We start from the raw sequence: 24,042 nt of genomic DNA on the forward strand, positions 1-24,042 counted from the left end.
AACGTCGCCTATGGGCACAAACCCACCGTCGCTGGAACAGACAGGACTGGCAAAAAGGGCTCTTCACTGACGAGTCGCAGTTTTGTCTCACCAGGGGTGATGGTCGGATTCACGTTTATCGTCAAAGGAATAAGCGTTACACCGAGGCCTGTACTCTGGAGCGGGATCGATTTGGAGGTGGTGTGGTGTGTCACAGCATCATCGGACTGAGCATGTTGTCATTGCAGGCAATCTCAACGCTGTGCGTTACAGGGAAGACATCCTCCTCCTTCATGTGGTACCCTTCCTGCAGGGTCATCCTGACATGACCCTCCAGCATGACAATGCCACCAGCCATACTGCTCGTTCTGTGCGTGATTTCCTTCAAGACAGGAATGTCCGTGTTCTGCCATGGCCAGCGAAGAGCCCTGATCTCAATCCCATTGAGCACATCTGGGACCTGTTGGATCGGAGGGTGAGGGCTAGGGCCATTCCCTCCAGAAATGTCTGGGAGGTTGCAGGTGCCTTGGTGGAAGAGTGGGGTAACATCTCACAGCAAGAACTGGCAAATCTGGTGCAGTCCATGAGGAGGAGATGCACTGCAGTACTTAATGCAGCTGGTGGCCACACCAGATACTGACTGTTACTTTAGATTTTGACCCCCCCTTTGTTCAGGGACACATTATTCAATTTCTGTTAGTCACATGTCTGTGGAACTTGTTCCGTTTATGTCTCAGTTGTTGAATCTTGTTATGTTCATACAAATATTTACACAGTTTGCTGAAAATAAACGCAGTTGACAGTGAGAGGACGTTTCTTTTTTTGCTGAGTTTACATTATAAAAGCCAAGCTAACAGCTTAGGCTGTATAGTGAATAAATGCCTGTCAAGGTGTTCCCCTGAATCAACACCTACCCTAACTGTTCATTACTAACACAGGGCTCCAGACTAACACTTTCCCCTGGTGTAACTAGTGCCACTAACTTTTACAGTTGGTGGCACCAGCCCGTGATTTGGTCGGACCCAAATCATGAGTAATCATCTCATAAAGTCGTTCATAGTGCTTTATTAAGAAGTATAATACATAGACTACTGAGGTATAGAAATAGGTTGTTTCATCTAACACGTTCAAGCAGGAATGCATGATTCAAGATATTTTGATATGTAACCTAATCCAGTGATTGTCATGAATTTCAGGTTGGCAATTAGACGATAGTTGCTATTTTACTGTCAAAATAGAACTCCAGAATTTCCGGATTTGTTTTTAGTTCAATAGAGATGAATTACATACATATTTAAGTGCACTAACTAATAGCATAGGCTAATTCATTTGGGGTTCAACACCTGAGGAAGTGGAAACTCAAAACACATTATCTAGATTGCTAACTCTAAATGTAATACCCACTGATCTCGAGCGCATGGGGGGAAGAGGAGAGTGGCTCGCTCATCACAGCAGCAGGCCCCAGCGAGGGCACAGGCACAGGAGCAGACATTTTCATTACAGGAATCATGAGGATAATGCACTTGACTGTTTGACCAAATTATGGTTTTAGCAACACAAAAAATAGGATATTTTGAGTGAGGTGACAATGTAGAATGTGCTCTTTCTACTTTTGTAGGCACCCTTTCCGTTTTTTACGATACATGATCTTGGCTGTCTAACTGATTAGCAGGTCTCTTTGCTGATGCCGTGTTTGACTTTGAATGTAAGTTTGCGTAGCCTATCGGAAAACAGCGTCAGCTCATCTTGGTAAGGGGGGCGATCATTGCCCACTGATCAGACAAAAACTCCAATGCTTCCCACAGTTGTGTCAAGTTGGCTGGATCTCCTTTGGGTGGTGGACCATTCTTGATACACCCGGGAAACAGTTGAGCATGAAAAAAACAGCAGTGTTGCAGTTCTTGAACCGGTGTGCCTGGCACCTACTTCCATACCCCGTTCAAAGGCACTTAAATATTTTGTCTTTCCCATTCACCCGCTGAATGGCACACATACACAATCCATGTCCAGTCTCCTCTCCTTTATCGACGCTGATTGAAGTAGATTTAATAAGTGACATCAATAAGGGATCATAGATTTCACCTGGATTCACCAGGTCAGTCCATGTTATGGATAGAGCAGGCATTCCTAATGTTTTGTAAACTCAGTGTAGATTATTATAACAGAGAAAATGCACAAAAATCTTTTAAACAGATAAAAATACACCTTATGGAACAGCGGGGACTGTGAAGCAACACAAGGCAGCAGCTAATGGGGTCCCATAATAAATACAATACAAAGTTATAGATTTCAAGACATTTTACAATTACATTTTTTAAAATATCAGCATAAAGTGACAATTGGAGCGCTCTCAGCAAGACAAGGAAGCGGTCCTGGGAAAAAAGGGGTCAGCAGCATGGAGTCAGTGGTCCAGTAGTCCCTTACAGAGCCCTTCTTCACAGCCCCATCAGCAGCACCGTGACCAGGAAGGTGTACATTTCACTGATGGTAGTGTTCACCCATTTTGAGAGCTTCCCTTTTACGCCAGGGGCAGTCTTCTCTTTCAGTTCATGAGCATACCTGCAAACAAATATGCATATTTAGTAGGCTAAAGACATTCTAAATGTTGATACATTTGAAAAGAGCCTTGGGTTTTTCTCTAATACGATAATAAACATACCTGTTGGTTTCCTGCACCACACCCTCCACCAATTCCTCATCAAGGAACAGTTTAAAACACTCTGCCTCTGAGGAGGTCCGCAGGGTGTTTGTACATCAGACAGGGCGTCATTGAAGTCTATCTCCGATGGTGTGAAGTGACAGGATCTCCAGCAGCGGGGACCATCCTCCTCAACTTCAACTTCTTCTCCCTCACAGCCTACAAGATTGGCAGCAGCACCAGCATCTTGAGAAGGTGAGGGATGCTCATTGCCTCCAAGGTTGGGGTGGGCACCATTGTTCTCAGATATCTCACACTCACAGTCCAGAAGGTTTGGGGCAGATATTCCTTATCACTATCTGATTATTCCAACTCACTCTCATACACAGATTCTTCATCAGACTTACAAAATATTTATCCTATCTCTTCATCAGTGAGGTGTTTCTTTTTGAAACCAGACATTATCTCTATACTCAGTGGCTATCAGTGTCTGTCAATAGTTATGTTTTTCTGTCAGGACTGACTTAGATTGTAACTATGGTTACTCAGGGTTGCCAGCTCAGACCCCCCCCATCCCCTTCCAAAAAAAGATTGCAGTTTTGAAACTGCAATAAAAGTGCAGTAACTGCAGTCGACTGTGGTTTTTTGGACGCAGTAATTGCTGAATAACAAACCCTGGTTAGCTTTCACACTACGGCTAGGCAATAGGCTTGTATTTGAGGTGATAATCTATAAGGTGATAACATTGTATTTGCTTTGTGATTTGTCAAAAACTGTAAACGACATGTCAAGTCATGTGCTCCGGTTCTTGTATACACTGTAACAAGCACATAGAAGATTTGAAATTTGCTGAAAAGTGCCAATGGGCGCAGCCATCTTTCACTTCGTTTATTTGCGATTTATAGTAAATGGCATTCTGGGATTAGGGAGTTTTCGCTTGTCAAACATACATTTGTTTATTTGCATTTTATAGTGAATGGCATTCTGGGATCAAACATAAACAAACATGGCTGCCATCATGAAGTCTAGCTGTTAGTTCGCTAACTTATGTTTTGTTTTTTGTCAGCGCAACCTGTTTATGGAATGAGTTTGGCTGTGGATGTGTTCCGTGTGATGCTTGGATGATGAAGTTTGCATTTATCTTTTACAATAAAAGGAATGAGGAATAAAGTTGTGAATACCTTTTATTTTCCATTACTACAAAACATTTAGATCCTTTAAAGACAACAATGCTATTTAGACTTGTTTGTTGCATCATATGTAGATGTTCTGTTGTTACTGTTCTAATCACATATTTGCGATGGTGCGCTGCAGGGACCACTCAACAATGATCACAAATATGTGATCATATGCGTAAAAAGGTTATTAAGTAACTTACTGTCTTATGTAACCATACCAAACTTAACATATCATACTAATTTGAGTGTCCCGGATTTACTTTTACTATGTTATGTCTAGTCTATGAGACCAGGCTGAATGCCCAGCTATGAATACAAACTGGCTACTTGTATGAGAAAAATACTTCTTATTTATTAAATATAGGCTGAGTGTGATGTCATTGCAGATTTACAGGAGCTGTTGCCTCGCTCCTCAATTCCCCCATCCATTGTACATACAGTTAGGCTAACAAGTAATAATACTAACAATAATAACAATACTTTTTTTCTCTGAAAAAGGTAGGGCTAAAAATAATTGACACCCATTTTCAATACCTCACCTTGCGAGGATAACGCCACTGAGCCTTTTTCTAAAATGTTTTATGAGTTGGAGAACACATTGGGATGGATCTTATACCATTCCTCCATACAGAATCCTTTCAGATCCTTGATATCCTTTGTTTGCGCTTATGGACTGCCATCTTCAATTCAAATCACAGGTTTTCAATGGGTTTCAAGTCCGGAGACTGAGATGGCCATTGCAAAATGTTGATTTTGTGGATTTTGATGTGTGCTTGCGGTTATTGTCTTGCTGGAAGATCCACGTGGCCAAGTTTCAGCCTCCTAGCAGAGGCAACCATGTTTTTGGCATAGGCAATCCTGGTACTGGGTAAAGTTCATGATGCCATTGACCTTAACAAGGGCCCCAGGACCAGCGGAAGCAAAATAGCCCCATAACATCAAAGATTCACCTCCATATTTTACAGTAGGTATGGGGTTATTTTCTGCTCATGCATTCTCATTTCGACACCAAACCAACCACTGGGGTTTGTGGCCAAAGAGCTCTATTTTCATGTCATCCAACAAATGTAAACGCTTGGAGTTTGCTAAACAGCATTGTCACTTGGATTGGAACCGGTAGTTTGGTCTGATGAGAATACATGAGCAGAAAATAACACAATACCTACTGTAAAATTTGGTGGTATAGCTTTGCTGTTATGGGGCTATTTTGCTTCCACTGGTCAATAATTTTGACCCCTATCTTTGAGAGAAAAAAAGTATTACTTGTTAAACAGTTAATATCCTTAAAACAAGGAAGTGTTTTCACAAATGAAATATCTATAAAACAATAGTTCTAGGATAGTCATTTATTACAAAAATGTTAAAAGACAACAGGATGAAAATATTAAGAAAACATCAAAACAACTAAGTCATTGGAAATGTGAACTGCTGTCATTCTGGGATCATAATATACAAGGATGACAGACTTTTTGTCCTCTATGACAATAGCTGCAGTGTCTCCTCAGTCAAGACTAGTTACAGGTGGAAACCGTATGCAACAGTTTGCAACCAGTGACAATAATTTCAATTGAAATTCACATAATCTCCTTGCTGTTAAAATCAGCATTTCTAAGCAGCAACACCCTCCATGTCAGTACATCCTTATCAGTTGCACCGACACACAGAGTTACCAGCCATGGCGCATCACATGTCGTTCCAGGTCAGTGCTGTTCATGAGAGTTCGGCCACAGAGCTCGCATGAAAGTGCATTTTCATTTCTGGTCGATGGAATTATCCTCAGGGTAGTGGAGGCATCTATACTCAGGGTAGTGGAGGCATCTATACTCAGGGTAGTGGAGGCATAGAATAGGAATGGTAATAGAATACGTAGCAGAGTTAAACACCTAACATGGAACCAGAAACAGTTTGATCAATTGGATGTCAATAGTTTCATCATGTCAAAATGTACATACCTTTTGGTGCAGATGTGTTGTCATTTTCCTCCATCTCATGATCTTGCTTCTCTTCACTCATGGGGTTGTCTTCTACAGGCCCTTGCTCCTGTTTTGTATTGCACTCAGGTTTCAGACTGTCATTCTTCACCTCCTCCTCATGTTCCTGTTTCTCACTATGATTACTGTGTGTTTCCTCTTTGCCCTCTTCATTTTCAAGCACTGGCATCTCATGACAGTCCATAAATTGTTCCTCTACCATCTCCATGTCCTCATTCTCGAACTTCTCATGGCATTCCTCATATTGTTCCTCCTTGTTCTCCTCATAACTAAAATCATGGCTCTCATGGAATTCACTGTTTTGGGCAGTGTTCTCTGATACCTCATTATCTCCATCTTTGTTCACCTCATCTTGTTGCCCTTGGTTCTCCTCACAGTCCATGGATTTTTCTTCTACGTTCCCTTTGTTCTCATGTCCTTGAAATTCATAATTTTGTTTGGCAATGTTCTCCCCATTTTCCTCCAACACTTTTTCCTCAATGGTATCCCCTTCTTTAAGCCCATGCGTTTCTTCATGTCTTTTGTTAGTTTCTTCCTGGTCTTTCTCTTCTTTGTTTCCTAGCTTCTCTATGTTCTCCCCCTCCAGCACCTGCCGCTTCTCACTATGTCTGTTGTTAGTTTCTTCCTGGTCTTTGTTTCCTAGCTTCTCTATGTTCTCCCCCTCCAGCACCTGCCGCTTCTCACTATGTCTGTTGTTAGTTTCTTCCTGGTCTTTATTTCCTAGCTTGTCAGTGTTCTCCCCCTCTTCCTCCAGCCCTTGTTTCTCACTATGTCTATTTGTTTCTTCCTTGTGTTCTTCCTCATTCCTTCCTCTGCCCAGTCTGGTCGCCAGTTCCTCCAGATGGACCTGTCCCACCAGCTCATGGTTCCTCACGACCTACAAGAGAGAACACCACAAGTCAGAAGACATATTTACATCAGATATAGAAGGAAAAATGACTCAACGGAGAAGACTTGACTGTAGAAAAGACTTTCAGAATTAACATTAGCAAAACAATGTGTAAGAATACTACTAGTTGTGACCTTTGATGGGCTATTTGTCAACAGAACCACTGTCCATGTGTAGAGACACAAGCTCATCCAGAAACAACCCTGATCACCAAGGCACTGTGTCGCTCTGATGGGAGTGCAGGTGTAAGCAGTATGACAGAAATTCCACCTAGTCTTTCAGAGGAAAAGGTGGATACACAACCATATTGCTTACACCTATGCAGTCCTCTCAGATCCTAAGGGTAGAACACTAACCTGGTGCTTATCGCATAGGTGTGCCTCCAACTCGCTCAGCTGTGTGAAGTCAAAGTAGCACAGTCGGCATTTGTAAGGCTTGATATCGTCGTGCTTAATAAGCATGTGCAGATGCAGCTTCTCGTCACTGGAACTGGTGAAGGTGCACTTGTGGCAGCGGAACACAAGGCCCTGGAGATATCGCGATAGCTTTGGACGACGCACCTCTATCGGGGCCACCGGCTCCTCTGTTTGGGAAAAAAATTTAATAAACCAGGAACAGCAGCATAAAGTCTGGTAAGATACTGATAAGTATCTGACAGAATAAATGGTTGACAGCCACATTAAGTGTCTAGTCACATTAAGTGTCTAGTGAGTGTCATGGATGTATAAAGCATACTTTTGTATAGTCATAAAGGCATATATTGTATTAATACTACAAGAACACCTACCACGATGGAGGATGATGTGGTCGATCATGCAGTTTTTGTTTTTGGTGTGGTAAAGACAGAGAGGGCAGCGTAGGTCCTTAGGAGCTTCTGTTGCGCTACTGGCATGTGCCGTCTCTATGTGTATATCCAACTTCTTCCTAATGTAAGCATTCAGAGAACAAAAATGTACACTAATTTGGCAATACAGCATATTGAGGCTTAATAGATGGAAATAATTATGACCAAGAAGTGATGTACATAATTTAAAGAGGGAGTTAATTTAGCAACCCTTGTTGTCACAGGTGCTACTTGTTCAATCACTTCAATTAGTTTTTATATTATTTAGATATCCATAGCAGGAATGTGTATACAAAGCACCAACTATGACACAGCAAAGGCAAACATTGGCATTTGAGAAGATTCTACCACTGAAAATAATATATTACCTGAAGCCTGTGAAAAATGAGCAGTCCTTGCACCTCACAAGCCTTTTCCCATTGTGCCGATTTATGTAGTGCCGGCGCATACTCTTGATGTATGTTGAGGTGTAGATACAAAACTCACAGACGAATAAGCCATCTTGAGTGGTCGCGGTGGCCTGTTGGGCTGGATGTCTGGAGGCCTGAGCCACCTGCCTGTAGTGGTTGAGCTGCCGCTGGACATCTGGGGGCTCCAAGTACACTGATTCTGTAAGGGAAAGTACACTGGATATTAGTACCACATTACATTGTTACTCAACAGATGCCTTCTCTGATTTAAAGAAAGGTAGCGGAGGTGTGCTAATGACAAAATACTATTGCGGGGTCAATATGCAAGACGTTATGAGTTTTTCAAAAATATTGATTTTCTTGTCTGTATGCTGCACAACACATTTGATCATTTATAGGAAAGGTTCTAATCTAATCATGAAGTTTAATCATTACAATTCAAACAATGAATGTAAAGGGGAGCACTTGCTTTCAGTGAGGTCTGTTTCCTCAGAATCATCAGACATGCGATTGCTTTCCTGACGTTCTGGCAGGTTAGGGGCCTTTTCATTGGCCCTCAGGGTGTGTTCCTTGTCCTGGCTACCGGTCACGGAGGAAGGGAGGTTCTTGGATGGATCCTCAGCTACTCCAGCAAGACAGATTCAAAAAGGAAACAGGTTTTAAATGTTTTCTACGGCTTTTGCTATTTCAAATGACATTTTATACAGTATCAAATTCTGTCAAATTAAACATAGATTTAAAAAAATATATATATTTAAAATGTGGTGACATGACAAATCAAATGTTATTGGTCACATACACATATTTTGCAGATGTTATTGCGGGTGTAGCGAAATGCTCCCTAGCTCCAACAGTGCAGCAGAATCTAACAATACACAGCAATACACAAATCTAAAAGTAAAATAATGGAATTAAGAAATATATGTATGTATTTTTTATTTATTTCACCTTTATTTAACCAGGTAAGCCAGTTGAGAACAAGTTCTCATTTACAACTGCGACCTGGCCAATATATATAAATATTAGGACGAGCAATGTCGGAGTGGCATTGACTAAATACAGTAGAATAGAATACAGTATATACATATGTAAAGCAGTATGTAAACATTATTAAAGTGACTAGTGTTCCATTATTAAAGTGGCCAGTGATTCCATGTCTATGTATATAGGGCAGCAGCCTCTAAGGTGCAGGGTTGAGTAGCTGGGTGGTAGCCAGCTAGTGACAGTGTGCTATATTAGTAAGGTTGCCTCACCGCCATGTACTTTGAGCAGGTGGTTCTTCAAGAGGCTCAAGATGGTAGTTCTGTACCGACAGAGCCCACAGTGGAAGGGTTTGATGGTCCCAGGTCGAAGTCTAATATGGCGGTCAAACCTGAGGAGATTTGCAGACAAGCAGTCATTTCACAAATTGATTTATTCAGATGGTTAAGTAAATCTTTATGGTTTATATACAAACAAGAAATAATGTTGTATTGTGGTACCTAAGAAGGTAACATTACAAGATAAAATAAATCACATACTATCAATACTCTCCTCTGATGTAAATGTTAATATACAATCCTCTTACATCTGCTTCTGTTGATGAGGTACGTTGTCCAGCCGTTTGAGCGCTGCCGTAGCTGCATGGCTCCGCCCCTGTGAGCGTAAACCTTTCAAAGACATGAACGTTTGCCCGCAGTGCTTGCGCTCCTCTCCTGCTGACCCCCCGTCTGGTTCTGTTGTCGACGGGACAGGGGAAGGGGACACCAGTGGACCCATCCCTGTTGCAACAGATTCCACCTTTGTCACAATCCAATGACTGTTCGATTCCTCTGTCATCAGAACATCGGGCAGTTCTTGTCTTTCATGCTGAAAGACAAATAAATTATTAAGGTTGAGAATCACATAGGCTACATATGGGAAAACACAGATGTATTTTTCCAATGTTGTACATTACTACCATCTGTCAAACAATCACAAGCCCATAGGTTTGCACTTTACTGCATTATGTGCCACTTACCGTAACAGACTTGGTCTTTAGTGGCGGCTCACTAAGGTGTTGTTTACTCTTCTGTCCATCTTCCAGCTTCTGAAACTCCTCATTATGATGGTCGAGGTGGGAGCCAAGGTCTGCACTGCCCTGGATTTGGAGGTTACAGTATCCACATCTGTAGACCTCTGTGCCATTCTCTGAAGTCTTTGAAAGTATAGTGAAGTCCTGTTTGAAATCTTCGTTGTGGAAATTGGTGTAGTGTATACTTAGCAGGAGATTTGAGTTGAAGAATAATTTCACACATTTCTTGCATTTAACTGGACGCAATGCACTGCCTTTCTCACATTGTGGATCAAATAATTTGCAGACAGGTTTCTGTTGCCGGTGACGATTTCTGGGCTTGGGGGGAGAGTGCATTGTGTTATTCAGGTTGAGTTCGCTAGATTTGTGCATGCTGTGAGAGACTCCTGGATGGCAAATCACATAATGGGAAACCATGCCTTTTTCATTAAGACATTGGAAAAAACAGCGAGAACAGTTTATCTTCTCACCAGGTGATCTGGTTTCCTGACTCAAAGAAGCCTTATGGTCTGGTGAGGTTAGAGGAATGCGGTGAGGTCTGAATGCTGGAACGAAGTGGTTGTTGAAAGCAGCATTGCCATGTTGCCTCCTATAGTGGGCTGCAAGGTACTTACAAATCAAAGTTGTATACGAGCACAGTGCACACTTGTAGGAAAACTCTTTGTCCTCAATTGGAGCCACTGTACTGTGGTTAATGCGAAGATGGCGGGCATGACCCTTTTTAGTGGTGCAAAAGTACTTGCAAAGGTGGCACTTGAATATGATGGATTTCCTATTTTTTAAAATGGCAATTGAGGTCTGGGAGCCTCTGTATTTGGAGAGCAGTTGTTTTTTAATGGCAGCGGATTGTTTCAAGGCCGGTTTGAACATATTGAAGGCAGATCGTTTGTGATCCATCTCATAGTGAGCTTTCAACTTCTTGAATTTTGCATGGATGACTGGACACATATTGCACCGGAAGCCTGCCAATCCCACCCTCTTACCCGATCGGACATTCACACATTCATCTGGGTCACTGAAGTGTACAATTTCTTGTTCAAGTCTCTCAGTTCTGGCTTTGATGGCTGGATGCCTCATCTGGCAGTGAGTTAGAACACCATGAGGGCGAGAGTTCACATACGGACAGATTGAACACTTGAATATCAGAGTCCCATCATCTGTACTAGGTTCAGGTTCCTTTTCATAAGTTGATGTATCATATTCCGGATGTTTCTTTCCACAATGAGTTAACATACCATGGAGGGTGTTGAACTCTCCGGAACAGACAGGGCACCTACATCGCTGGCTTGGCTTTGAGGTTTCATGAACATCAAGCTGTTCATGGACCTTCATATCATATTCTGGATGTTTCTTTCCACAATGAGTAAACATACCATGGCGGGTGTTGAACTCTCCTGAACAGACAGGGCACCTATATGTCTCGCTTGACCTCGAGGTTTCATGAACATCAAGCTGTTCATGGACCACTGGTTCTTGGGTCTGCCTACTACTAATGATATCTAACACAGACCCATCTTCCTTGACAGACCATGGATGAACTACACGGTAGTGGCTGCTGATACCCCCCACTGAAGTAGCCTTAAAGGAACACGCTCGGCATGGATAGACTTTTGTGTCACCTTCCACGGACTGAAATGATGGGGAGGTCTTCGGAACTTCCCCAAACCTGAGGGTAATATTTTCATGTTTAACATTGCGCTCTTGGTTAGGCTTAGTTTTTTTAGATCGAGAAGTCTTAGGGCCGGCATGTAACCTCAGGATGATGGACTCAAGTCCAGTATTTCTATCTGGATGACGTTGCCGGTAGTGCCGGAGAAGTCCCTTCGCTTCAGTGTGTGAACAAACACACCACTCGCAGTGATAACCTGCTTGTAAATGGCCATCTTGGTAAGCCCAACGTATAATTGTTGTGATTGGGGCTTTCTCTTGGTGGTTATTCCTCAGATGCCTTTTCAAAATATATATATGGGGAGTTATATAAGAGCATTTGCGGCACTTTAAGGACCTGAGCGGAGCAGCTTTCTGCGTGCGAGATTGTGAGGCTTTCATGGAGGACTTGTTAGGTTGTTGGGTTATTGATTTTTTATTTGAGCTGCGAACAATGGCAGTATACCGGACAACTTGATCCGCAGTTGCTGGCAGATCACTATGTCTTAATTTCTGATGATTCAAAACCCCCCTAACTGTGGGATTGTCATAGTCACAATGCTGGCAGTAAAACAACTTCCCCTCTTCTTCTTGGGATGAGTTAAGGGAGTCTTCTCGTACTGGCTGGGATTTGCCCATTTTGCCCATAAACGTAGCAGTATATTCAAGGATTTGCTTAGCAGTTAGTTTCATATCAAGGTGTCTTTTCCTTTGATGATTCAAAACCCCAATCACTGTTGTATTGCTATAGTTGCAAAACTGACAGAAAAACATGTCTTCAACCTCGTCCTTCAAAAGAGGATGAGACAAGATAGGAGGAGAGTTGGGTGAGTGGACTGCTTTTGATTGAGATTGTTTGGTTTGCCCTTGAACCACAACAGTATGCCTTAAGATCTGCGCAGCGTTTGTTTCGAGATCACCATGCATTTTATTTTGATGATTCAAGATCTCCCTAACTGTGGGATTGTCATAGTCACAATGCTGGCAGTAAAACAACTTCCCCTCTTCTTCTTGGGATGAGTTAAGGGAGTCTTCTCGTACTGGCTGGGATTTTCCCATTTTGCCCATAACCGTAGCAGTATATTCAAGGATTTGCTTAGCAGTTAGTGTCATATCAAGGTGTCTTTTCCTTTGATGATTCAAAACCCCAATCACTGTTGTATTGCTATAGTTGCAAAACTGACAGAAAAACATGTCTTCAACCTCGTCCTTCAAAAGAGGATGAGACAAGATAGGAGGAGAGTTGGGTGAGTGGACTGCTTTTGATTGAGATTGTTTGGTTTGCCCTTGAACCACAACAGTATGCCTTAAGATCTGCGCAGCGTTTGTTTCGAGATCACCATGCATTTTATTTTGATGATTCAAAATCTCCCTTACTGTAGAATTGCTATAATCACAATATTGGCAGAAGAACTTCTCTAATTCTTCTTGGAAAACATCAGATGTTAAGAAGAATGAGTTAGGTGATTTGCCAGTTTGGGCCAAAATCATAGCAGCAGTATATTCAAGGATTTGTTTATGAGTTGCCTTAAGATCAGGATGTCTTTTCCTTTGATGATCCATAACCCCACTCATGGTTGAATTGCTATAGTTGCAAAGCTGACAGAATAACACAGCCTCTTCCGTCACAAGAGGAAGAGATAAGATGCGAGAAGAGTTAGTTGAGTTGACTCTTTTAGACTCTGTTGATGTTTTCGTTAGCCCTCGAACCTCAGCAGTATGCCTGAAGATGTCATCAGGAGTTGTTTCGAGTTGACCGTGTCTTCTCTTCTGATGATTAAAAATTCCTCTCATTGAGGGATCTCCATAGTTGCAAAACTGGCAGAAAAACAAGTCAGCTACCTCATTCTCAACAGTGGATTTGAAAGAGGAGTTAGAGGAGTCAAATTCAGTAAACTGAGGCTTTTCACATTGACCATGAACCTCAGCAGTATGCTTGATGACATTATCATCAGTCACCTTGAGATGACTGTGTGAGGACTTCTGATGATTCAAACCACCTCTCACATTGGGGCTGCTACAAATCACAGCAGTATGTTTAATGATCCTTTCAGCAGTTGACTTACGAGTCCTGTGTCTTAACTTCTGATGATTCATAATGCCTCTCACTGTGGGGTTGCAATAGTCACAAAACTGGCAGAAATATGGACTCTCAACATCTGCCTGCGAAACATCGGATATGGGAGGGAATGTGTTAGAAGACTTCACTTCTGGAAGTTTGAATGGCTTTAAAATGTCTTCCTGGGCAACATAATTTTGGAGGGGAGTGCTAGGTGAGACTATTCCTATGCCCTGTGACGTTTTGCTTTGACTACGAACCTCAGCAGTATGGAGGTGTATCTGCTCAACAGAAGCCTTGAGATCACGGTGTCTTGACCTTTGGTGATTCAACACCCCCCTCACTGCGAGGTTGCCATAGTTGCAATGCTGGCAGAAAAACATGTTCTCTGCATCTTCCTGTGCAACATCGGGTCTGGAGAGGGAAATGTTGGTGGACTTAACTTCTGGGAGTTTGAATGGCTCCAAAACCATCTTTTGAGGAGGCACCTGTGTTTCGTCCTTAGGTTTCCTAGAAGTGGCAAGAGATGCTTGTTTTATGCTGTTAATTGTCAATTTTGCCTTCGGGTGTTTTTTTTGGTAGTGGACAAGCATGACATCCACTGACTTATTGCTGTATACACAATGTTTGCAGTGGTACAGTTCCTCATCCACTCCCATGGAAGCAGAACATGCTTTTGGGGATGTAGGGATGATATTAACAGTTTCTTTACATGGGGTCAGAGACCTCTCAGGAGAGACAACCTCTGCATTCTTTAGACTGGAGGTTTGCCCTAAATGTTGCGATTTAGAGGGTTCATTTTCAGAGGGCTTGGTAGTAAAATTGCAGTACATTAAGGGATTGCTCATTTTCAGTTTTGGATGCTTGTTTTTGTAATGAGGTTTCAAGTATTTGCCATTAGAAATGGTGAATGGGCAGGCAAAACACTTGTACACCAAATCAAGCTGATCTGATCGCATCATGAACACATTTGGAGCTTCTGGGTGATGATCCTTATAGTGCTTCTTAAGGTCATCAAGGGCGGCAAAATCAACAGGACACTCCAAGCAACGGAAGGTGGCAGTCCAATCATCTGGATTCATGATGTACTGAGAGTCATATCTGATGTAAGGGTGCATTCTCTGGTAATGGGTGCTCACACTGCGAGATGACTTGTGACTGTAGTCACAGTGTTTGCAACGATAAAGTATTTTTGGGATGTCCCTGCTTTCTCCATTTGCCAACTGATCATGCTCATCCATTTCATTTCCTGAGGCATCTAGTTCAGTTCTCCAGGCATTCCCGTCCTCTTCATCCTCGCTAACCTCAAAGGTGAAAGCAGTGCCCCCTGATACCTTACTTTGGATGACTGTACTTTCAGGGCTTGTTTTGATATTTTTCTTAGCAGGACTTAAAGGGGTGTCATCACGCGTCCTCTTCCTGGTGGTTTTAGCTAATGGCTCTGTCAGTGAGATTCCATTATACGATTCAGGTTTGAGATTCCGCTGTTCTGTCACCGTTCTGTCCAGCAGACTTGACCCCATGCTGTAAAAAAGGTAACTGTGCTTACTTCGCTGGTGAGTGTGAAGATCTTCCAACCAAGTCGCAGAGAAGTTGCAGAGCGAGCAGCAGTGAGAGCCCTTCTGTACACTTTCTGTATGAAATCTCTCTTCAGTTACTTTAGAGACACCTTTACCATTGTCTTGGTCATAGATAAGGAAAGGCGCATCTGACATGAGGTTCACATGATGCGCACGTGATGGCCTTGGGAGGTTGGACGCATTCAGTTTCAAGGAATTTAAAGATGACCCACGCGCTGAACTTCCAGATACGACTCTGAATTTAGAACAATTTCCTGAGGATCCCACTTGAGTTCGCAGGTTCTTCAACAATAAGCTAGAGCTATGAATGTTTATGGTTTTTAAGGTAGACTTGGAATTCACTCTCCCCACGTTCCCTTGTTTGCGTTGGAGTACTGACACATTTTTGTGGTCCTTCTTACCTGGCAGTGACACTTTGTCATTGAGAAGCTTGCCCCTCAAATACTGTTTCTGTGTTAAGGTCCCACCCTTACCAGGACCCCTTACCGGCACCTTGTGATACGTTCGTTCATGTTTGATAATAACTGTCCAACTGGAAGACGTAAACACACAATGACGGCAAGAGAAAACTTCCTCTGAACTGTTGTAGAGAGTGCTTCTGTGAGGTGGTGTGGAACTCTCTGAGGGAGTAGAACTCCCTTCACTTTGTGAAGGATCCACATCAACGCCATGCACCTTCTTCATGTGTTCAAGGAGGAAATATTTTGATTTGAAGAGGAGGACACAATGGTTACACTGGAATGACTGACTTGGAGACATGGATTGTTGAGAGGTTGGTTGACCGTGGGTCATTTGGTCAGACTTGTCGAGGCTCCCGGAATCTGTGGGAGTATAAAATATCTTAATAATGAATGAAAATACTATACAACTGCAGAATAATAATGTGTATCATCAGATACTACTGACGAAATGTGCCATGCACCTAAGCATTACCAGACCAACTAAGCAGCTTAAAAAAAACAGGTGATAAAGTTCACCATTCTCCTGTTTACAACTTATATTATGGTATAAGAAAAACAAGTCATACCTTCCTCCATCTGTTCCTGGCTCTGTGGATTCTTGATCCCAGAACTTCACTGACAAAAAGGGGAGAAACCTGTTGGGCAGCATAATAATTTAATGACAGTAACCAGGTTTCCATACAACCATTTTTAAATGAATTATGCGAGAAATGGTGGTGGAAACGCCATTATGCGCAAATACTGATATAATAACCACCATATTGAAGTAAACTTGGAGTCACGTGATGATATGTTGTGTGGTCCTCCCACTACGACTCGGGAAAGCATGCAGTTTATTAGACTACAGATGAAATAAGTTATGATGAAATTGCACAATAATGAGCTTAATGGTCCTTTCCAATAAATATTGAGGGTCTTATTCTGGTGAGATGACGATAGATGCTTGGCTGCTGTTTGACAAATAAAAAGAATCTCGCTCTCATCTATAATAATCTCATGTACAGTATATTCGGAATGTATTCACACCCCTTGACCTTTTACACCTTTTGTTACATTGCAGCCTTATTCTAAAATGGATGAACTTGTTTTTTCCCCCTCAAATCTACACACAATACCAAAGCAAAAACAGTTTTTTTGAAATGTTGACAAATTTATTAAAAATAACGGAAATATCACATTTACATAAGTATTCAGACCCTTTACGCAGTACTTTGGCAGCGTTTACAGCCTCAAGTCTTTTTGGGTATCACGCTACAAGCTTGGCACACCTGTATTTGGGGAGTTTCTCCCATTCTTCTCTGCAGATCCTCTCAAGCTCTATCAGGTTGGATGGGGAGCGTCGCTGCACAGCTATTTTCAGGTCTCTCCAGAGATGTTCAATCGAGTTCAAGTCCGGGCTCTGGCTGGGCCACACAAGGACATTCAGAGACTTGTCCTGAAGCCACTCCTATGTTGTCTTGGCTGTGTGCTTAGGGTCGTTGTCCTGTTGGAAGGTGAACCTTCACCCCAGTCTGAGGTCCTGAGCGCTCTGGAGCAGGCTTTCATCAAGGATCTCTCTGTACTTTGCTTAATTAATCTTTCCCTCGATCCTGACTAATCTCCCAGTCCCTGCAGCTGAAAAACATCCCCATAGCATGATGTTGCCACCACCATGCTTCACCGTAGGGATGGTGCCAGGTTTCCTCCAGACGTGACGCTTGGCATTCAGGCCAAAGAGTTCAATCTTGGTTTCATCAGACCAGAGAATTCTGTTTCTCATGGTCTGAGAGTCCTTTAGTTGCCTTTTGGCAAACTCCAAGCACGCTGTCATGTGCCTTTTACTGAGGAGTGGCTTTTGTCTGGCCACTCTACCATAAAGGCCTGATTGGTAGAGTACTGCAAAGATGGTTGTTGTTCTGGAAGGTTCTCCCATCTCCACAGAGGAACTCTGGAGCTCTGTCAGAGTGACCATCGGGTTCTTGGTCACCTCCCTGACTAAGGCCCTTCTCCCCCGATTGCTCAGTTTGCCGGGCGGCCAGCTCTAGGAAGAGTCTTGGTGGTTACAAACTCTTTCATTTAAGAATGATGGAGGCCAATGTGTTCTTGGGGACCTTCAATGCTGCAGAAATGTTTTGGTACCCTTCCCCAGATCTGTGCCTCGACACAATGCTCTCTTGGATCTCTACGGACAATTCCTTCGACCTCATGGCTTGGTTTTTGCTCTGTCATGCACTGTCAACTGTGGGACCTTATATAGACAGGTGCGTGCCTTTCCAAATCATGTCCAATCAATTGAATTTACCACAGGTGGACTCCAATCAAGTTGTAGAAGCATCTCAAGGATGATCAATGGAAACAGGATGCACCTGAGCTCAATTTCGAATCTCATAGCAAAGGGTCTGAATACTTATGTAAATAAGGTATTTCTGCTTTTGATTTTTAATAAAGGTGCAAACATTTCTAAAAACCTGTTTTCGCTTCGTCATTATGGGGTATTGTGTGTAGATTGATGAGGGGATTTTTTTTTATTTAATCCATTTTTTAATAAGGCTGTAACACAACAAAATGTGGTTAAAGTCAAAGGGTCTGAATACTTTCCGAATGCACTATAGGTAGCCTTCCCGCAATGTATCTGTGAGCTGTTGGCTAGAGCGTACGTGCCAAGACCAGACAGGGAACATTTGCTATATAATTAAACCGTTTTTGTGACAAAACCATTGGTACAGTTCAAAATGTGATGGAAACCCATTTAACTTGTATTTTTTATGGGAATGGGAACCACAAAAGTTTTTTTTATGTACACCATGTCATCCAGTCAGTTTGATGGACACATCTCTGGTGGAAAAATTTGCATATTATTTTATAGAGATTGTAGAATATTTGCATGAAAATCTGTTGCCAATTGGATGGAATCCTAGCTATGGTCGCGCATAACAACACACCAGATAAACCAGCCTAAATATGCAAAGCGAATCAAACTGATAAAAGGAGAGACATTTACCAACCTCCACAACTGAGCGATTCTACACCTGATCCAAATGTATTCTGGCCAAATGACTGAATAAGCCAATAGGTGCTTCATTCTATAGCTAGAGGACTCCTGATATCTCCAGGAATTATAAGTACACTATATATACACAGAAGTATGTGGACACCCCTAAAAGTGATGTTATTGTGAAGTGGAAACATCTAGGAGCAACAACGGCTCAGCCGCGATGTGGTAGACCACACATATTATTTCAAGTTCACAGAACGGGACTGCCGAGTGCTGAAGCATGTAAAAATCGTCGGTCCTCGGATGCAATACTCACTACAGAGTTTCAAACTGCCTCCAAACAATACCACATCATGACAAACAAAAAAAATATATATATATATATTTTTGCAAAGGTATGAAAAAAAAAATCGAAAAAAAATCACATTTACATAAGTATTCAGACCCTTTACTCAGTACTTTGCTGAAGCACCGTTGGCAGCGATTACAGCTTCGAGTCTTCTTTTGTATGACGCTACAAGCTTGGCACACCTGTATTTGGGGAGTTTCTCCCATTCTTCTCTGCAGATCCTCTCAAGCTGTCAGGTTGGATTGGAGCGTCGCTGCATAGCTCTTTTCAGGTCTCTCCAGAGATGTTCGATCTGGTTCAAGCACGGGCTCTGGCTGGGCCAGTCAAGGACATTGAGGTTTTCATCAAGGATCTCTCTGTACTTTGCTCCGTTCATCTTTCCCTCGATCCTGACTAATCTCCCAGTCCCTGACACTGAAAAACATCCCAACAGCATGATGCTACCACCACCATGCTTCACAGTAGGGATGGTTCCAGGTTTCCTCCAGACATGACGCTTGGCATTCAGGCCAAAGAGTTCAATCTTGGTATCTTCAGACCAGAGAATCTTGTTTCTCATGGTCTGAGAGTCCTTTAGACAAACTCCAAGCGGGAGTATACAGTGCATTCGGAAAGTATTCAGACCCCTTGACTACAGCCTTATTCTAAAATGGATCAAATTAAAATTAAATCCTAATCAATCTACACACAATACCCCACAATACCCCTTGTAGCGTCATACCCAAGAAGACCCGAGGCTGTAATCGTTGCCAAAGGTGCTTCAACAAAGTAAAGGGTCTGAATACTTATGCAAATGTGATATTTCCGTTGTTTTTGCTTTGTCATTATGGGGTTTTGTGTGTAGATTGATGAGGGGGAAAAACTATTTAATCAAATTTAGAATAAGGCTGTAACATAACAAAATGTGGAAAAAGTCAAGGGGTCTGAGTACTTTCTGAATGCACTGTATGCTAGAGTAGCTGATTGTTGTATTACAGGTTGCTTTCCTGTAACTTGGTTACGCTACTATGTGCTTGTGTCGTGAAAGACATGCGGAACTGCCCATTGTTATAATAATAATTATAATAATAATAATTATTATTATTATTATTATTATTTGGTGAGTGCTTATACATTGAACAAAAATATAAAACGCAACATGTAAAGTGATGGTCCCAAGTTTCATGAGCGGAAATAAATGATCCCCAAAATGTTCCATTCGCAGAAAAAGCTCATTTATCTCAAATGTTGCCGACAAATTTGTTTACATCCTGGTTAATGAGTATTTCTTCTTTGCCAAGATAATCCATCCACCTGACAGGTGTGGCATATCAAGAAGCTGATTAAAAAGCATGATCATTACACAGGTGCACCTTGTGCTGGGGACAATAAAAGGCCACTAAAATGTGCAGTTTTATTACACAACACAATGCCACAGGTCTCAAGTTTATTTTTTACCCCCTTTTTCTCCCCAAGTTTGTGATATCCAATTGGTAGTTACAATCTTGTATTATTGCTGCAACTCCCCTTCAGACTCATCAGAGGCGAAGGTCGAGAGCCATGCGTCCTCCGAAATATGACCTGCCAAGACACACTGCTCGCTTAACCCGGAAGCCAGCCGCACCAATGTGTCGGAGGAAACACTGTCCAACTGACGACCGAAGTTAGCTTGAAGGCGACAGGCCCGCCAAAAAGAGTCGCCAGAGCAAGATGAGACAAGGCAATCCCCCAGGCCAAACCCTCTTCTAACCCGGACGACGCTGGGCCAATTGTGCGCCGCCCCATGGAGCTCCCGGTCAGGGCCGGCTGTGACACAGCCTGAGATCGAACCAGAGACTGTAGTGGCGCCTCAGCACTGCGATGCAGTGTATTAGACTGCTGCGCCACAAGTTTTGAGGGAGCGTGCAATTGGCATGCAGGAATGTCCGCCAGAGCTGTTGCCAGAGAATGTAATGTTCATTTCTCTACCATAAGCCGCATCCAACGTCGTTTTTGAGAATTTGGCAGTATGTCCAATCAGCCTCACAACCGCAGACCACGTGTATAGCGTTGTGTGGGCGAGCGGTTTGCTGATGTCAACGTTGTGAACAGAGTGCCCCATGGTAGCGGTGGGGTTATGGTATGGGCAGGCATAAGCTACGAACAACAAAAACAATTGCATTTTATCGATGGCAATTTGAATGCACAGAGATACCGTGACGAGATCCTAAGGCCCATTGTGATGCCTATTTTTTGGGGTGGTATCTGTGACCAACAATATCTGTATTCCCAGTCATGTGAAATCCATAGATTAGTGAATGAATAATTCATTTCTTTAAATTAACTGATTTCCTTATATGAACTGTAACTCAGTAAAATCTTTGAAATTGTTGCGTTTATATTTTGGTTTAGTATATTTGACCTACAGTATTTCACACATGTATTATATGCACCTCAACCTAACATAGCAGGCGTAAAAGAAACACCTGAAACTAGATCCCCTACATACTGGTCTTGACGAGAAGGGGAAAAAAACTGTCGGGGAGGTTCTCCTCTGCACTCTTCAACCAATCCAGTAAATGTAGAAGAGGAGTTAAGATGGAGTGTGACCTTGTTAACATCCATAAGTGGAAGTCGGGTCACAGACTCTCTTTCCATTTCCCCTGAAAACTGGAACATCCGGATGCTGGGGACTCGGCCGAGGCTACACGCACCCTGAGACACCCTCGAGAGTGGTTGAATGAGATTTAAACATGAACACACATTGATAAGCTATTTTGCTTCAGTTATTCAAGCACAACAGAGGGATGGCAGTGCCACTTATATTCCTAGATATACCAAGAGCCTTATGAAACCCTTTAAAGACAGAATAACAAAATAAACAAGGGCAACTTATAGGCAGGCGAAGGTGTAATCATCATGTTGGCCATTTGGGATTCAGAATGGGCATGAGTGCTGTACACAATTCAGAAAAAAATGCCTCATCTACAAAATTCATATTTATATGTGATTTAACCTCCATCAAATGGTAATATGGCAGTCATATTGGATTTTGGACACCATATTGGATTTGAGGCAAAATCCATGGTGAGCCCAAAGAGAATCTGTGCTGGCCCCGGACTTACAAGAGTAGGGGCTAAAGATACAAAATCCTTCAAGGAACCTTGGACCCAAGAAATTTGAATTCCGATGCCTGAGCCCACTTGTTTTCCATCGAGCAGGTTACAATAGCAACAACATAAAAAAAAAAACTAAAAAACATGTAACATGATGGACAAACCGGCTCCAAGCGTGTGTCCGCCATTGTGCGCATGTTGAGTTTGTCTATTCACACCAGACGCGATCAGGACACGCAGGTTGAAATATCAAAACGAACTCTGAAACAACTATATACATTTTGGGACACATATGAAACATTCATGGACATTTAGCTAGCTAGCTTGCTGTTGCTAGCTAATTTGTCCTGAAATATAAACATTGGGTTGTTATTTTACCTGAAATGTACAAGGTCCTTTTTTTTTGCTGGATCTTTGTTGAATATCGACCCATTTTGAGTCACACAAAATCCGCAAATAAAAGGAAACCTAGTTTGTTTCTAGTAATCTCTAGTAGTTCAGTCTTCTTCTTCTGTGGATTTTATACCAACTTTAAGGTGCATTACTGCAACCAACTGGACTGGAGTGTGGAGCGCGTTCATCTTTCAATCACCCCCGTGGGTATATGCTCCTAAAAAACAATGAGGCGATGGGAGAGGCTGGACTAGCAGCGCGTCAAGCGTCTAAAATAGAGCCAAATTCTATTTTAGCGCCTGGCTACGCAGATGCCCATTGACCCGTGCAAGCAGTTTGGATGAAATGATGGAATAACATGTATGTGTACATTTATTTTGCAACGCTAGTGCACGCAACGCAGCCGGTGTGGTCAGCATGTAACAGTACGTATTTTTGTCAGGCAGGATCATACAGCACTGAATGAGAGAATTTCCAACTTTCATTCAGAACCAAAAATGAGCATGATTTCGACGTCCAGAAAATACGGATTTTTCAACGTCTTGGAAAATATGTACACTAGCCTTTAAAGTCCTCCAGAAGATAGTGGATCCGTCAAGACAGGTATATAGCGACCACTAGCGGCTGGCTGGATAACAACATACTGCAAACTCCGATAACTCACTGCAGAGATTGACCAAACATCACTTGCTGCATTTGTTATTAGAATCAAACTTGTGAACAAAATTAAAATGATCCGACGATCTGTTTGGCCTCTCAATCAAGTTCACACCATTTTCGTCCCAGCTCTAGGTCACTTGTCGAACAGGAATTAACAAGGGGCGTGGAATCTGAACCCCTCTATTTGATCCACCTTATAAATCTAAAATGTTTTAGCTACAATGCAAACAGTTACAAAACGTAGAATAATTTACCAATACGGAATAGATTGAATAGCCTACTTACACGTTCCTACCGAGAAAATGGGCGCCTCAGACAATGTTTTGAGTCCTCAATGTGCTAGCTAGCTTCGTAGATGTTCGTCGCCATTTTTTCCCCGCTCCTACAACAACCTCATGTGTCTTCTTACGTCTGCGGACCAAGCTACGCTGGTGACCAGAAGCTAGATACTACAAAGAACTCTGCAGTCAAGCAAGAAACGGGGTGGCGGTGCAATGCAAAAAAATCTGCCAATTACCGCTAAAGCCCATCCCTTACTGTCTCTGATGGGCCCTCGTGCATACTGATTTATTTTGAAAGAAAGTCAACTGAACATACACTGTACCTATAAATTGTAACCACTTTAACTAAGACTTGCGTGTGAGTGTCATCTTTCGTATTTTACTAAATAAAGTTCAATTTAGAAACGTAGACATCCTAAAATCTACTAGCGACGAATTTATTAGTTTCCACTTGGCTTTCATAAGTGTCAACCACGAATCTGAAAAAATATGATCATAAAACAATTAGCTGTGCCAGAATTGGTGTTGTTTTGATATCCCACGTGGAATATCGTCCCACAAGCGGAACATCAACCGACCGTG

At 42.3% G+C, this 24,042-nt stretch overlaps 1 protein-coding gene across 1 annotated transcript; it reads right to left on the reverse strand.

Annotated features, from left to right (window-relative positions):
- Positions 1–3,790: 3,790 nt before the first annotated feature.
- On the reverse strand, positions 3,791–22,653 carry LOC311144771 (uncharacterized protein). Its single transcript, XM_084180876.1, has 11 exons — positions 22,505–22,653; positions 16,296–16,364; positions 9,929–16,089; positions 9,497–9,777; positions 9,183–9,301; positions 8,399–8,551; positions 7,888–8,128; positions 7,463–7,599; positions 7,032–7,258; positions 5,748–6,663; positions 3,791–5,613 (listed from the first exon to the last, which is right to left on the reverse strand). Exons 2-11 carry the CDS (start codon positions 16,303–16,305, stop codon positions 5,462–5,464), a joined length of 8,397 nt encoding a protein of 2,798 aa, XP_084037002.1. The 5' UTR covers positions 16,306–16,364; positions 22,505–22,653; the 3' UTR covers positions 3,791–5,461.
- Between the last annotated feature and the right edge of the window lie 1,389 nt (positions 22,654–24,042).

The sequence above is a fragment of the Coregonus lavaretus genome (genome assembly GCF_964263955.1).
Source record: "Coregonus lavaretus genome assembly, chromosome: 17".
Lineage (NCBI taxonomy): Eukaryota > Metazoa > Chordata > Actinopteri > Salmoniformes > Salmonidae > Coregonus > Coregonus lavaretus.

What these genes read in the sequence shown, in the direction of transcription:
- LOC311144771 (XM_084180876.1), bottom strand. An exon ending in GGAAACAGACCTCACTGAAA is followed by an intron (nt 8,129 to 8,398) that starts GCAAGTGCTCCC and finishes TTTCCCTTACAG; the next exon opens with AATCAGTGTACTTGGAGCCC. An exon ending in TCATTTTTCACAGGCTTCAG is followed by an intron (nt 7,600 to 7,887) that starts GTAATATATTAT and finishes TGCTTACATTAG; the next exon opens with GAAGAAGTTGGATATACACA.